General features: G+C 37.6%; 1 protein-coding gene across 7 annotated transcripts in view; it reads left to right on the top strand.

Annotated features, from left to right (window-relative positions):
* Nucleotides 1–17,266, top strand: part of LOC109850049 — a 36,146-nt gene that overhangs the window by 9,957 nt on the left and 8,923 nt on the right. For 3 of the 7 annotated variants that reach the window (XM_020419953.1, XM_020419952.1, XM_020419955.1), the window contains exons 2-4: nt 7,668–7,837; nt 7,906–7,967; nt 8,493–8,696. In XM_020419953.1, coding sequence (XP_020275542.1) covers nt 7,668–7,837; nt 7,906–7,967; nt 8,493–8,696 — 436 coding nt within the window. Of the gene's footprint in view, nt 1–7,667; nt 7,838–7,905; nt 7,968–8,484; nt 8,697–17,266 lie in introns of all 7 variants that reach the window. The other 4 variants (XM_020419954.1, XM_020419958.1, XM_020419956.1 and 1 more) reach the window with 4 other exon arrangements.

Genomic DNA, 17,266 nt, shown 5'->3' with positions numbered 1-17,266 from the left:
CTCTACCGTGGAATCAACCGGGATCTTGATCGGTTGCGACACGACAGCTTCGATGCTGAGACTGTTGGCTCCCACTGTGGTCGCCAGCGTGTTTGTGTTAAAAATCTTTTTATTGTGGAATCCATTATAACTCGTTTATCGAATTACAGATTCAAAAAGTGAGCCTTTTTATAATACTTCTTTACACAAATGAAAACAAACAAATGAGATCTCCTAGAAACACACGTAGAAACTCTTGTTTAGCAGTCTCTGCTTGCGTGAGATCTTTGTCTATGTCAGGGATGCGTTAAATCTGTGGACCACCGATTTAACGATCCAAGTTGATCGTGAAGAAGACTTAAAGTTGATGTTTCGACGTGGAAACAAAAACTGAAGTGAATATCTTAGCGAGGTAAGATAAACACTCTTCTCAAGATCAAGTCAAAACTTAGATCTCGAGGAAACACCGAAGGCTTTGAGGATTCCTTGAAAACGGTGCAAGTCTCTCTCCAAACTTGGCCAAAATGCTAATTCTCTGCTGCCAATTTGCTCTCCTCCGTGCACAAGGGTGTAGGGGAAGTATTTATAGCCATTGGGAACCGTTTCTGAAGATAAGAAGTTGAAACAACTTGTAATCGACAATTCCTATTTCTGAGACACTGTCCACTGTCACGGACAAATGGGTCGTTCCAGGCAGTTTTGTAACCGACGTTCAATCTGTTAAAAACCGTGATTTTCGGGGATTTTAAGTGTCTTCAGTTTGTACGGTCTTCCTATGTTTATGGATGATCCCAAGCAGTTATGAAGCCACGTGAGTCTCACGAAGTCCAAGAAAACCGTCAAAAAGGACGTCATACCGCCTCACCATTTCCGAGACACCAATAGTTTTTCGCATTTCCGAGACACCAACAATGTCTCGCATTTCCGAGGCAGTTGACACTATCTCGGAAACTATAGTCTCTTTGAGTTGTCATTCTTTGTGTTTTCCTTGCTTCATTTTGCTTCAGCTAGCCCTCAGATGATCTTTCCTAACTTAGACAATGACGTCATTCGCCCTCTCATTGTCTTGAGCTGTGTTCGGGAACCTATAGGCAATTTTTGACGCCTATAGTGTGCCCATCCATAAGAATCTAAGTACATATGAAAGAATATAAGTACGTATGAAATTGCACGTTAATGATATACAAAAGAAAAACTTGTAGAGATCCAAACTATGAGTGAGTTTGTATAAAAAAGGGGTTTTTATCTTTAAACTCTAAGTTTTAACCCTATTTATTTTTAGGGATTTTTTTTAAAAAAAAGACTGTTTTTGAAACTTTATTAGCAAAATCGACCTTTTGTGGATTTAATTCGCAAAATCGACCTTTTTTTCGATTTTGCAAAATATAGTTTTTAAACTATACGGGATTAGTAGTCCTGTGTAATTAGTGTTGGCTAATCACATGCTAATTAAACTTTAAATAATACACGAGATTAATTAAACTTCATTAGAGTGTAATTAGGCACCATTAAATACACATGACTAGTAATCCCGTGTATTTTAAAGCTTCATTTTTTTTAAAATCGACCTTTTTTTTGACCAAAAAGAGTTTGATTTTGCTAATTATATCAAAAATAGGTCGATTTTGATAACAAAATTTCAAAAAGGGTCTTTTTGTAAAAAATTCTCCTTATTTTTATACCCAACTACTTCCAAAAACACCCTTAAATCCAAAATATCACGATGACTTATTTTCAAACCTAACTGTGTGTATTTAGTGTATTTATATGATATATACCTTAAGAAAGATTAAAATCACAAATATAACCTCATCTTCTTCCTCTATCTTTCTAAATCCGACACCCAAATCAACATCCACTAGTATCTTCCATCTCCCCTTCAACCTATCATCACCCTAGGGCTCCCCCTCAACCACTCCACTATCGTTTTTCTCCTATTCAACCCACACACTCCCTCCCTCTAAGACTATGCCATTTTCCGTCTAACATCCACAATATGTTCGACAAAATGACTGAATGAACAAAACATCTGTTTCAATTTTAATCAAGCATCAAAATCCATTTCCAACCAAGTATCATGCCACCCAAAAGTATCCCCTTCTACCATTCCTTCCATCCTCAGACATTACTGTGCAAGTATAGTCGAAACATTTGACTTCTTTCATGTTGTGGCAGAACTTATAAAAAGGTATACTTTATTCAAAAAGAGCTATAGAATTGCTATAAGGAGCTACACTTTGAACAAAAGAGCTACACTTTGGTTTGAAATTAGGACTTCAAAGCTTCCATATTCTTTTATAGTTATATCTAAATATGTATTACGCTTTTGTTTATTATCCTCAAATATTTCCTTTCAAATAGAGCCTAAACATTTAACTTTTTTTGTGGGGTGGGGGGTGTGGGGTGGGGGGATTAAAAGAGCTCTTAAAGAGCTATACTTTGCTCAAAAATAAGTATAAAATTGCTATAAGGAGCTATATTTTGAATAAAAGTTATATTTTGTTCATTAAGAGCTATAATATGTGGTAAAGAGCTATACTTTGATTAGTCGAAATTAGGATATTATAAGCTTCTATATTTTTCATATATTTGGATCTAAACACATGCTGCTTTTTGTTTATTGTCCTCAGACATTTCTTTTCAAATAGAGTGCAAATGTTTAATTTCATTTTTGAAATGACAGAGAACTTATAAGGAGCTATACTTTATTCATAAAGAGCTATAAAATTGTTATATAGAACTATACTATGAATAAAAGAGCTATATTTTATTTGGAAAGAGCTATGATATGTTGTAAAGAGGTAGACTTTGAACATTCAAAATTATGATATTCTAAGTTTCTATATTCATCTTATAATTAATACTACTTATAAAGGAGAATACACATGTCAAAACTCAAATGTTTTAAGAAGTCTCTGCCTAGCCTGCCTAGACTTACGCCTAGGCTTAGAAGGTAACTTGGTCGCCTACCTAGCGCCTAGGTGTTTCCTAGGCTGCCTGCCTAGATTTTGGGAGTGCCTATGGGAGCGTGGTTTACCTACATAGTTTGCACCATTTAGACATTAATCATGATTTCCTCTATTACAGCTCATCCTCCAACCTCCTTCAAACACTAACTATGAACACCTCTACCTCTCCTGACCTTCAACAAAACATCATCCACCACCACTTAAAAAATCTACCTACGTGCCAGTCTAGCGTGTTAACTTTTTATAACATTGACACTTATTATCAATAACGATAATTAAAAACTAAAAAAAAAAGAAAAATGCCTGGGCCTCGCCTAGGTTTCCACCTAGGCGCCTAGGTTCTAGGTGTCGGGTCCAACGCTTAGACTGCCTAGCGTTTTCTATAAAATTGTAAAAACTTTTAATTTTCTTTTTAGCCCTCTCAAAGTTTGATAATTTGCAATTATACAGATCAAAGTTATCAAGTTTAAAGCAATAAAAAAAAGTTTAAAATTTCCAACAAAACCAAACACTTCCAACTCTCAAGCTTTAATAAATCCTACAAAATAACTCCATCATCTAGATTCATCTTGCAAAAAATAACCAAGTCATCCTCATCTAGAAAGTAATTTGCATCTTTGAGATCCACTTCATCTTCTGTAGCAATCCCTTTTTCTTTTTGTGTAGAGGATACCGTAGAAATAATTTCAATACAAAATTCGAGTATTCATGAAAATAAACATAACATTGAAAGCGCCTAGAAAGCATACAAGAACCATTAACTCTTTTTCTCTTTGCTGTTGGAGCATCTTTATTGTCTTCTTCCGCAGTAGCTAGACTATTAATTGCAGCAACATTGACTTGCTCCCTATCCTTGACATCACCATCTAGCCAGTTCGGATCGTTCGGAAGACAAGGCTCCTCCTCGACTATCCATTCATCATCGGAAGATACCTCATCTAACAAAATCACATCCATCTTTCGCGCCTTCCTCCGCATATTTCTCTCTCTTAGCTTGATATTGTACATAACATAACTAAGAGAACTAAGACGCTCTTGCTCCAAATGACATCTCTTTTTTGAGTGAACCTTCATCAAAAAATAACAACTTATAAGCTTTTGAGATAAGAGATACTAGTTGAATTTTAGAATTGAAATTACTTGCTCAAAGTGCTCCAATTGCGCTCGCATCCAGATGCACTAGTAGTGAGGGAGAGAATACAAACTGCAAATCACTTTAGATTCGGAGTTTAATCCCCAAACCTCTCCCATCAAGAAGGTATACATTCAAAGATTGAAAATCAACATAAGAAACCACCGTCATTATAGAATAAAAATTAACTAATTAGCAAATTAATACCTAAAATACGATTACTAATGGTCTTTTGAGCCATGGATGTTCCGAATTCTCCTATTTTTTCATATAAGCATCTAGCTCATAATCAGCTAATGCTCTCTCATCTTCGTCGGGGATCATGCGACTCATGCACACACAAAGTCCTTTCTTCACCACCAAATCCTTAGTAAATCTATCCCCATAGAATAATTTGGGATTAAGATAGTAAGGAGCGCAAGGATAGATTGATGCAACACATTCGTCCTTCTAGAACCATTTAGCTTCTAATATGGCATGTACGGTCTCTTCTTTCCACTACATACATCCGCAATCTTCTCCTTTGCATTGTCCATCATTTTGTATAAATATAGCATAGAAGGTTTTACATCCAAATCCACTTCCTGTAGGACATGAGCTAGCGAAAGTTTGGTGGTGAAGTCGCAACGCGCTGACTGGCGTTGACCTAGGGTTACGCGTTGACCGGCGTTGACCCTAGGGTTTACGGATAGCCATTAACACAGTTTATACTCGTATGTTTGCTGGAGTATACGCAGTTTAGGCTCTTAAGGTATTGGAGCACGGTGGTCCCAAGTGTCGGGGCTGCAGGACCAACTGTTAAAGCTGATTCATCTGCATGTGTGGATTTTGTCCTGAATTTGTTGGGTGCTCAAGTTACGAGACCAACTAGTGGAGTTGATGCATCAATGACTCGCAGTTATAGAATTTTTGGCAAATCCTCAGCCATCAACGGATTTGACAAGCCTTTACCGACTACCGTTTGAGTCAGGCTAGCATGCAGATTGTTTAAGTCTGTTCCGCATGTGACGCTGTGCTAAGAGAATTAACGCTCTTAGTGCTACGATATTGAATACGTAGAATTCGTCTCTAGTGTAAAGAACCTTGTCCTTTGCGTTCACTCCTTTTGACTTCTTCGTCCAAGTGCTTCTTTGAAACTCTTCAGAAGAGAACATGGTCCTCAAATGTTCTTTTAAGGGATACAACTTCTGTAGTGTCAAGAGGCAAGCGAGTAATACCATGTCTCAATAACTCCTGGCTCGTATACTTTCTCATCAAGCTCAAGACCCAACAATGGTTGTAGATGAATTGTATTAATCCTTTTGCATATTCAAGAATGTCGTGGTGCATCCTAATTTTCAAGATGTCCTCCAACATAAGGTTAATGCAATGTGTTGCACACAGTGACTAATAAAGTGACTTCCTCTTCTCCATTGGCTACTTCCTAGCTAGGATGTAGGATGCATGATTATCAGTGATGACTTGGAGAACATCTTTTCCCAAATCTCCACCATTTGATCAATCTTCTCCTCAATCTCCACCATTTGATCAATGCACTCAAAAAAATATTCCCCGTTCTTAAAAGCCGCCGGCGCCTTAATGTACTTGTAAAAAAAGTCTTCTCCGGTGAGTTCACGAGCAAGTTAATCAAACTTCTACTCTTCCTGCCCAACCATTCATAAGACATAAGAGTGCAATCATACTTTTCCCAAGCATTTTTATGTTTTGCCTTTATAGAATCTATATTCTCCACTTCTTTCTTAAGCATCCGCGTCTTATCTTAAAGGAGTACTGGAGTAGGAAGTTTCATTCCGGAACTGAATGTCCCAATAGACCTCGCCATCTCCTTTCAATGCGAGCTGCTCAATATGTTGAAAGGCAACCCGTTAGCAAGGATAAGTTGGCCAATCTTCTCTACCACCACATCCCTTTCTTCTTTTTTGATTTGCTTTCTATCGTCTTTTGATGGTCCCGAATATTAACAAATTGGTCCAATGACCCAAATGTTCTAGACTATTAACAAATTGGTCCAATGAACCAAATGTTCTAGACTATTGGACCTGACTACTGCTACCATGCCCGCTTTGTACCTCGAAGCTCTCAATCTCTTGTTGAATTGAGTCGTCATCCATCCTTCCAATTGAGTCAATCAATGCCGCCTTTTCTTTTACAACTTCCGCTCCTTTTAGAACATCCACAAAATACTTCACCGTTTCCAAAACTTTCTCGCATTTCTTCACACCTTTCTTTGTCCCGGCTAAGTGATGCTTAAACTGTGTCACACCCGCCATGATCTGATGATTACAATACTTGCAATAGGGATGTTGTTGCGGTTCCCCCTCCTTCGTAATAGCAAGCTCTCTCACAGGATCCAAACTCTTAAACATTGCCTAAATAAAAATCCTATACTACTGCACAAATAGAAAACAAACATAAAAATCAAATTACCAATTTACAATACAAATCAATATCCTAATTCTTAATTTAAATTCACAACATCAACCAAAACCAAGCTTGATTATGAAACGGTAAATTTGGCATGTAGATTGATTGCACACTGTAAATTGCAAACTGAATTTCACAAAATTAAGCCTAATTAATCAATTAAAATCTAAGCAGAAACTGAAAATGAGCTTTAGTTAACTTTATAATGACTGTAAATTAAAAATTATACCTCAATTCGTTGTAGGAAAGAAGAGGGCTAGACGAGCAGCAGAGAGAGAGGATTATGACTAGAGTTTGAGGAGTTGCAGAGGTCGGAGTTGCAGGGTGTTCATCGTCATCGAAGGGTTTCAGGGGGGAGGGAATGGGAGGTGGTTTAGGCCGTGTTGTTTTGTCTCCGCCGTTGAAGGAAGTGTAGGCTGTTCATCGTCGTCAAAGGAGATGATGATCATCAAGGGTTCGTCATCACCGAAGGAGATGATTGTCAAGGTTGTTCGTCGAGGGTCAGTTCTTCATCGTTGTGGCGGAGAGAACGATGTCAAGGGTTGGTTTGTTGTCTTCGTGGCTGGAGGGAGAGGTCAACATCGAGACTCAATTCATCATCGTTGTGGCTGGAGGGAGAGAGGTCGACATCGAGGCTTGAGGGAGAGAGGTCCGCCTAGGTTTTTATTTTGTGGAGGTGGCGATACAGAGGGTGCGGGTGACGGGACTAGAATATGAGAGAAATAAAGAGATAAGATGAGATCCACAGAAAAAATGGACGAATCCACGTGACCATGAATCTTAGGGATCTAATGTGGGCTATTTTGTGTTAGGATTGGAACGCATTTTAACGCGTTTTAAAAAAAACATAGGGTTAAATTGCATATGAGTTTTATCCTTGGGTTTTATAACAGCGAGCTCATGTAAAGTAATGCGTTTTTTAAAACATTAGTACATACTATATGAATACATGTTGTAATTGTAGATACTTGGGTTTAAAAATTTAGAATTTGGTGTTTTGTGTTTGAGGGTGTTTTTTGGAAGTTGGCGGGCTTATAAATAATTGGGGGTAAAACTTTGGGTTAATAGGCAAAAACCCCTTAAAAAATTAGCATACAATCTCCATTTTGATTTCTGTGCAAAAAATATGGAAGAGGTGCACTAAAATGGCTGATAACCACTAGGATACTCAAAGGAGGAGCTCCAGCATGTGCCTGCTCTTCACAATACAGGCTCAGCTTCTTTGATAATCTTCATGAGGCGTTTCTTGTCCATCTTCTTTGGTGGTTATCGCATTGCATTTTCTATTTGAGAAGCAAATGGCATGTAGAGTCAAAGAAAGGAGGCTTGGTAGGTACCTACGAAATGCATTCACTAAAATTTTAAACAAATTCGATCTTTCTTTTGACACAAGGCCTTCAGGTCCTAGGAGCAAACCTTGCTTTGATACCATTGCAAAGCTCTGCAAGAGAACTTCCAAGGAGGTTAGTGATCCTTGTACTTGCACTCAAGCAAACATAACTGCATAATATTTACCTCTCTGAAAGATGTGAGTTTGTTCAACTATAATAGACTTTTCTGGCACACAGTCATTGGGGAGATTCACTGAGGGCTGTGAGATAGAGTTCAAAAAAATTAGTAATGATGTTGATGCTTTGTCTTGAACGAGTTTATTTCTTAAAAATCATTGATTAGAAATATTATCTTTCCATTCCTTCTTGTTTTCTTTTCATTCTCAAACTATTCAGACTAAGTAATTGCTAACCTCCAGACTAGTATGTGACCATTTTATAACTCAAAGAGGAAAAAGCTCTATGTCAAATTGCTTTTTTTCTCATGCATGAGATCATCCAGCTCTGTGCATGACACAAGTCAAATAAGCTACTGAGACCTTATTAGCATAGAAGCTCTAACTCCCAATATTTATGTTGCTTTCAATTATGTGTTTTACTTGTAATAAAAATTAATTTCATTGTCTTATATTTCTGTTTAATTTGCAAGTAATACAGGACATGCTGGGGAACTGGAACCTCCATGCTGATGAACCAGGAGAAAATTTATTTCTTGCAATTTCAATTCAACATCCAACGTTGGGAAATTATTTTACTGCTATTTTAAGTGCCAAAAGAGTTGATTCATCTTCAAATTCACTTAATCTGGCATTGTATTTCTGGCTGATGCCTCACAAAGTTGCGGTGTGGATTTACTTGCAGGTAAACATGAACGGATACTTTTTCCTTATATTTTCTATATTTCCACTAAACATATGCACTTTACGTATTTAATATTTATCCTGATATCTAAGTACACCAATTTAAACTATTGCTTATTTTTCTAATTATATTTAGCTCACACTTTGCTTATAGCATATTAGTGAAGACAAAAAGAAGGCTTGTAACTCTAGATTAAAACTTTAGTGAATAATAAATATTACAAGGTAATATTGAAGACTGTTTAAGGTACAAATATCACCAGAAGAACAACTTATACTTTCTGGTGGATATGTTTTTTGAGTTTATGTTCTGCAAATCTGATTTTGTCAGATTATCTAGGTTTCACACTGTATTTTTCTTTTCGATCAAAATTTCAAGTACCTCAGGTATGAAGTTTTCCTAAATAACTGAAAGGAATTATTGGCTCAGGTTAATGTCGGCGCTAAATGCACTTTTGCGCTGTTATTTGTGATGCTAATTCAAATAGTTAGCTTTCCTCTGCTTCTTAAGTTTCGAGCAAGGTTTCAGCGTAGACAAGTTTTGTTTTCTGTAGCCAGCCTTTCTGAAGTGTTGGCATTAGTAGTTAAAGGATCAACTTTGTTAGGAAGGAAACTAAAAAATGATACGGATCAAATTTTAATGATTCTATGAAACCCATACCTGAAACAGAAGGCCTTCACATAAGCTTGATTCCCTCTTTATAGGTATAGATTGCTACTTTCTGCTTGAGTGAAGAAGGGTTGGTGTGTCCCTCCATACTCTTGGCTACTGTGCTGCTGATGTGACACACCTTCAGATAATAGTTATATATGTTGATCCATGTTGTTTGTGGGGCCTGATTTACATGGAGAATACATATCACTAGGAGCCAAAATTGGATGCCTATAGAATAACACCCAACTGCCCAAGTTCCCAAATAAAAATTGACAAAAATTATTATAAATGTGTATCTTTAGCCGCCTATTATGATTAGTATCAAGGAGATAGATAGCAAGAAGGGGAGAGAAGGGTTTGAGAGATTGATTGCAATCCTTTGATAAGTAGTGGAATCTTGATCTGGTGGATAATTGCATTGATTGCTGAACCACATCTAATCCTTGTCTCTGTGATTATTTCTCTGGTTTTTTTATCGTTATTGTTATCGACATGCAACAATATGTTCGGGATGGTTTAATGAAACCTAAGGCGAACTGACATGGGGGCTAGGAGGCTCTGGCCCTACGTTGCCAATAAAAAAGAGAGGGGGTATTAGTTATTATCTGCAAAATTTAAGATGATGGGGGCTAAAGTGTAAAGTATTTTTTGCTAAAAGAGAAACTTGTGAGTTTCTTGTCGCGAATAGGAGGAACTCATGAAGCTAAGGATTTTTCTACTTTTTCTTAGGAATATGATTGCCGATATCAAGCTCTCCCTCCTGGCTTGTGTTTCCTCTACCTGCAGTGATCATTTCATCCTGCAATCCCGTTGAGTTTTTTAACTTTAAATCTTTCCTCCTAATCGATCTTTTTAATTTTCTCAATTTTGATTTGTGTAGAATTTTAGGATTTGGAATTTCTAGAAAATTTCCCCTTTTTTCACTTGTATAATTTTCCCTCTTTGGATTTGTTTAGGTTTTAGTCTTTTAGGGTTTGATTTCAATGATTTGTTTATCTCGAACATCATCATTCAATAGTCTCAAACTCTTTCAAGTCCTAATAAAGCTGAAGTTTAAATGTATGATGTCCATCGCAATGAAGACATGATCATTCATTCATCAAATCTCTAATTCCCAATTCCTAAACAATATCAAATAAAGCATCATCTTAGTATATGTCACCAAAGCAATGTGAGAATTGAGAAAAAATTTCTAAAAGAACCATAAATATATGTATGAATTGTATCATTTATTATAATATGTATTTAAAGGTTTTTGAAATCTATATGTTTTACCTTATTTCTGTCGTGGAACGATTTGGGTAAAAGAAATCGAGTATCCTACCGCTGAGGGTAAGATTATCTCAATTATGGAATGATTTATTAAAAAAAAGCTTAACCAGCTTTTACTACTGGTGGTGAGAGTGAATCGCGACCATCATTGTTACGGCGCGCCGCCGCTACGACCATCACCTTCACCAATGGTGGAAAACGTGGATAAGTATGAATTTTTGGCGGATCTCAGACTAAGACCTAATATTCATTTAATTGTTACTGATTTTAAACAATTAGAAAATATTCAAAGAGCATTTTTACTTAAGGGTCATTGTCAATCCGTATTTGCAAACTATCCTACTCGTGTCTTTTTGGATAGATATCGATATTTTTGCAAGAGCGACTCATTGGGTACGGAGATTGGTTGGAATATAGTGAATGTAAATATACTTATTTTTATTGTATTGTTATTTGTTTAAATCACCACATCAACAAAAGGGAGGTGGTGATCATTTTGTTGGTACGGGGTACTATAATTGGAAAAATGAGGGATCGTGAAAATATGTTGGAGACGACAATAGTGTTCATACACAGCTTCTCAATAAGAAAAGATTGACTATCGCCTTCGCTTGAGAATGACGGTTAGAAGAATCATGTTTCACTTATATCAAGAAAGTTCTTTTCCTGGCCACGATTAATCAGAAAAATCCTTATACAAAGGATGGTTTCTTGAACTTCTACAATATGTGACCACATGTAGAGAAGATATTAATACAACTTTAAAAAGTTGTATTGACGAATGCTCCAGACAACAACATACACATCATCAAATATGCAGAAAGATGTGATCAATGCTTGTTCCTATTTAACAATAAAAAACAAAAATTGCAGATATTAATGACTTGTTTGCTTTATTAGTTAACGAGTCTCGTGATTTATCAACTTAAGTACAAATGACTATTGCTTTACGTTATTTAGACAAAACTAGGAGCATCATTATGTGCTTTATTATAGTTGTCCATGTTACGTATACTAAGGTGGTGACATTAAAAGCTGCCATTATGTCCGTTTTTGACACACATGGGTTGAGCTTGTCACATATATGTGGACAAGGTTATGATGGAGGTAGCAATATGCAAGGAGAATTCAATGATCTTAATACATTGATATTAGCGGAGAGTAAATTAGTTTTCAATGTTCATTGGTTTGCTCATCAACTTCAATTGGTACCCGTAGGAGTTGCAAAGAAACATGATTTACTTTATGAGTTTTTTGAACATATTGCATGGATAAAAAAATGTTGTCTAAGGCTCACGCAAGTGTTAAGATATTCTTCGAGAGAAGCAACTTGAAAATGTAATCGATGGTATTTGTAGAGGTGAAACCAAGACGGGAAGAGATTTGAATCAAGAAGCAAACTTGAAACGCCCAGGCCAGCAGATACATGTTGGGATTCGCTTTATGCCACAATTATGAGTTTGCATGATTTGTTTTCATTGGTGATTAATGTGGTGGAGGTCTTCTCTGTGGGAGGCAATAGTGATAAAAAAAACATGAAGCAAAATGCATTTTGCATTGTTTAATTTTGAGTTTGTACTTTTGTCACTTGACAATGGCAGACCCAAGAATTTTGGGGGACCAAAAAAATTAATAGTTGTTGTTTTGTACAGAGAGGAATTAGAGAAAAAGAAGATCGCTACTTAGTAGCCTCTCCCCATCTATTTATATTAACACAATGATACAAGTAAGTCCTTAACCGATGTGGGACTAAACCAAAGAGAGACTAAACCCAAAGTACTAAACCCAAAGTACTCTTAACACCCCCCTCAAACTGGAGTGTATACATCATACATACCCAGTTTGTCACAAATAAAATCCACTCGTGTTCTACCTAGTGGTTTGGTGAAAATATCAGCTAACTGGTGTCCTGTTGACACATGTTTTGCTTCAATGACCTTCTCCATGAGTTTTTCACAAATTATATGGCAATCAACTTCAATATGTTTGGTTCTCTCATGAAACACGAGATTCTCAGCAATATGGATTGTCGTCTTATTGTCTCCATATAAGCTCATAAGACACTCAGGAGGGAGTTTAATTTCAGTCAGTAAATCCCTGATCCATATCATCTCTAATGTTACATTGGCCATGGCCCTATACTCCGATTCCGCATTCGAACGAGATATTATACTTTGTTTCTTACTCTTCCATGATATAAGGTTCCCTCCAAGAAATACACAATAACATGTGGTCGATCTTCTATCGAAAGGACACCCTGCCCAATCTGCATCAGAAAAACCTGCCACCCTTGTGTGTCTCTGATCTGTGTAGAGAAGTCCTTTTCCTGGAGCTTTCTTTAAATATCTCAAAATCCGCATTACGACATCAAAGTGAGTAGTTCTTGGTGTTGATAGAAATTGGCTTACTACACTGACTGAAAACCGCATTACGACATCAAAGTGAGTAGTTCTTGGTGTTGATAGAAATTGGCTTACTACACTGACTGAAAAAGTGATGTCCGGTTTGGTTACCGTTAAGTAGTTTAATTTTTCAACTAATCTCCTGTACCTCCCTACATCTTCAAGGAGCTCCCCCTGATCTGGTAGCAGTTTTGTGTTCACATCCATTGAAGAGTTAATACTCTTACATCCCAACATTCCAGCTTCTGATAGAAAATCAAGTACGTAGTTTCTTTGTGACAGAAAAATACCTTTCTTTGATCTGACCACTTCTATGCCTAGAAAGTACTTAGAGAACCTAGGTCCTTAGTTTGAAAATGTGTTTGCAGATATTTCTTCAGGCTATCAATACCTTATGCATCATCTCCTGTGATCACAATATCATCCACGTACACAACTAGTAATATCATTTTTCCATCATGCATTCGCCAGAAGATAGAATGATCTTTTTCTGCACGATTGAGACCAAACTTTCGAAGGACGGAGGCAAAACGACCGAACCAGGCACGGGAGATTGCTTCAGACCATATAGTGATTTCTTTAGTCTGCAGACTTTCATAGACTCCCCCTGAGCAACAAATCCTGGTGGTTGCTCCATATAGACTTCTTCCAAAATTCCATGAAGAAAAACGTTTTTAATATCTAGCTGATGAATAGGCCAGTGATAGTTTGCAGCTAAAGAAATGAAAATGCGAAGAGAAGTCATTTTTGCCACGGGCGAGAAGGTATCCACATAGTCCAAGCCATAGACCTGGGAGAAACCCTTGGCCACCAACCGAGTTTTTAATCTAGCAAGAGAGCCATCCGGATTAAGCTTAATAGTATACACCCATTTGCAGCCAACTGATGTTTTTCCAGGTGGTAGAGTAACCAACTCCCATGTCTTATTTTCAGTAAGGACAGTCATTTCCTCCTGCATTGCCTGAGTCCAACCTGGAATAGATAGAGCTTCTGACACATTTCTGGGAACCGAATATGAGCCCAGGGAAGAAATAAATGTTCGAAAGGAAGAAGAAAGATTAGAGTAAAAAACACAATTGGAGACTGGATGAGTAGTACAAGACTGTTTACCCTTACAAAGGGCAATAGGGAGATCCATATCTGAAGCAGGAGTAGGAGCAGGATGAGTAGAGCTAAGCACAGGAGGACTTGTTTCCAAGGTTGACGGTGGCACAGGAGCATGAGTGAGGCAACGTGTATAGACCTGTAATGGTTCCTGAAATCGTAGTGGGTTCTTACCAGTATCGTTCAATAGCGGCACAATACAATTGGGTATGAAGGTATCTTGTAGGAGTAAGTAGTCGTAGTCAGCAATAGATGAAGGGAGAGATGAGGAATGACCAGGTAGGTGTTCAAAGAATGTAACATCGGCAGAGATTAGATAGCGGTTGAGAGAAGGACAGAAACATTTGTAACCTTTTTGAGTTCGAGAATAGCCAAGAAAAATGCCTTTGATAGAGCGAGGATCAAATTTAGTTTTCGTAGGGCTGTGGGTATGAACAAAGCATAGTGAACCAAAAATCTTTGGGGGTAAAAGGAATATGTCAGAAGTGGAATATAAGATACCGTAGGGAATCTTATTGTGTAAAACAGAAGATGACATTTGATTAATTAGATAACAGGCAGTTAAAACAGCTTCCCTCCAAAATTCTTTGGGAACATGTCTATGAAATAATAAGGATCGAGCAGTATCAAGAAGATGTCTATTCTTGCGTTTAGCCACCCTATTTTGTTGGGGAGTATAAATGCAAGATGATTGATGTAAAATACCATGATCGGCAATAAAATTGGCAAATGAGGTTTCTAAATATTCTTTTGCGTTATCTGAGCGTAAGGTTTTAATTTGAGTGTTAAATTGAGTCGTGATTTCTGAATAAAATATTTTAAAAATAGAAAACACTTCAGAACGAGATTTCAAAAGATAAATCCATGTAACATGTGAAAAATTATCCACAAAGCTAACAAAATATTTAAATCCCATTTTTGAATTTATTAAACATGAACCCCAAACATTAGAATGTACCAAATCTAATGGCTTAGTAGCTCGGTTATTGACTCGATTAGGAAACGACACACGATGGTGTTTTCCCAACTGACATGACTCACAATCTAAGGTGGAAATACTACTTAAAGAGGGCATCACAATCTAAGGTGGAAATACTACTTAAAGAGGGCATCACAATCTAAGGTGGAAATACTACTTAAAGAGGGCATAATCATTTTGAGAACAGGTAGAGATGGATGACCAAACCGACAGTGGTAATCAAGTGCAGATAAAGTACTGGTATAAGCCACATGATCAGAAGCCAACTCTAGCTCATACAAACCGTTTTGCTCACGTCCTGTGCCAATCGTCTTCCTCGTTACAAGATCCTGAAATAAACGATGAGTAGGAAAGAATGTCACAGTAAAGTTTAAACATTTTGTAATTTGACTAACAGATAAAAGATTATAAGGAAAACTAGGCAGATAGAAAACAGATGACAAAGGAAGGTTAGAAGTAGGAATGGCCTTGCCAATGCCCTTAACTGCTGTGCGTGATCCATCAACTAGAATGACATGGTTAGAAGCATTAGAGAAAGATGACAAAATATTACGGTTTCCAGTCATATGATCAGTAGCTCCTGAATCAATAATACAAGGTTTAGACGAAGACGATGTGAGAGAAGATATACCTGCCCGCGCAAGAGTAGCTGAGAAAGAGGAAGATTGTGTCTGTGAATTCTGGTATTGCTGAAATAGCTAGAACTACTCAAATTGACGTTGAAGTTGTTCATCACGAAGAACAGATGTAGATGGTTGTTCGGTTTCAGTAGATGTGTCCTGAGAAGTCATATAGGCACCACTTTTTGCCTTTTTTTTTAAGTTCCGGGCAGGTGTATTTAGTATGACCAGGTTGATGACAGTAATTACAAGTCATAGAAGTATTCTCGGATGGATTTCCTTAGAGGAAACCTCCTCGTCGTCCTTTGTGACCTCGGTTGCCACCGTGGCCACCTCTGATCTCTGAATACCCACAGCCTCTACCACGGCCAGCAAAGTGTCCACTACGACCAGATGGAGACATGCCCTGAGTGGTTAGGGCTGATCTGTCTGAGGTGGGTAAAGGAGCTGAAGGTGCTGCTGGAATAGAGCTTTTAAGAAAATGATAGGTTTTTGAAAGTGAGCTTACAGCAGAACTACCCATAATCTGGGGCCTGGCTGAGGAATAAACTGAATCAAGGCCACCCAAATATGTGAGTACCATCAAGCGGTTCCATTGATTCTGCATTTGTTGGACGTCAGAAGTGATTGGAAAAATTTGTTGAAGTTCCTCAGCGAGACGGTTGAACTCTCCATAGTAGTCATCAAAGGATGTGCCATCCTGTTTCTTTCGAAATAGTGCCTGAATCACCTCATAAGCTCTGGTGATGTTGCTGCTTCCGCCATAGAGAGATTGAAGAAAAGTCCATAGTTCCTTGACAGTATTGCAATGCAAAACAATGTTCTGTACTTTTGGTTCCATGGTAGTAAGAATCTGATGAAGGAGAATATTATCCTCCAATGTCCAAACATCTGTCGGTGGATTAGGAGGGTCGGACAACAAATGACTGGTCTTGCCTCGACTAGTCACGTAGATTTCAACAACTCTCTTCCACTGTAGGTAGTTGTTGCCATCTAACTTCCGATCTGTAATCTTTCCAACAAAGATCTCTGAAACTTTTGTTTGGATCAGCGGGTCTGCAATCTTGTTCTCAGCCAAACTAGTCATCATGAAACAGACGAATACAATCGAAACCCTCGTTGAGACAGATGTTAAAGTAAGCAGATCAACAAATCAAGCAGACATATAGATCCGATTAGTTCTCCAATTCGGAAAAGGAGTCAAGGAAGTGATATCAACCCAAGAGAGAACTGGCTTTTGTTTTGCACAAAACCCAAGTCAATCGCTATATTCTTGTATCACGAAAGAAACAAGAACAGAAAGTGATATATCTCATCAAAGTGAGATAAACACGCTTCCTCGCATCAATTCTAGGACTGACTCGACGAGGGACCTCTCATCAGCTCGAGGACTGAGATGTTGAGGGAATTTATTTATTTATTTATTTAGAAATCTATTTTCTCAGATCTGAAACTAGCCTTTTTTTTAGATCTATATTTCCAGATCTAAAATAAAACTACAAGTGGCGGAGAGGGGCTTGTCGGCATCATCAGGTGGTG

The sequence above is a fragment of the Asparagus officinalis genome, chromosome 7 (assembly GCF_001876935.1).
Source record: "Asparagus officinalis chromosome 7, Aspof.V1, whole genome shotgun sequence".
In the NCBI taxonomy this organism is placed as follows: Eukaryota; Viridiplantae; Streptophyta; class Magnoliopsida; order Asparagales; family Asparagaceae; genus Asparagus; species Asparagus officinalis.
Note: the sequence above shows the minus strand (reverse complement) of the source record. Positions and strands in the feature narration are given on the sequence as shown.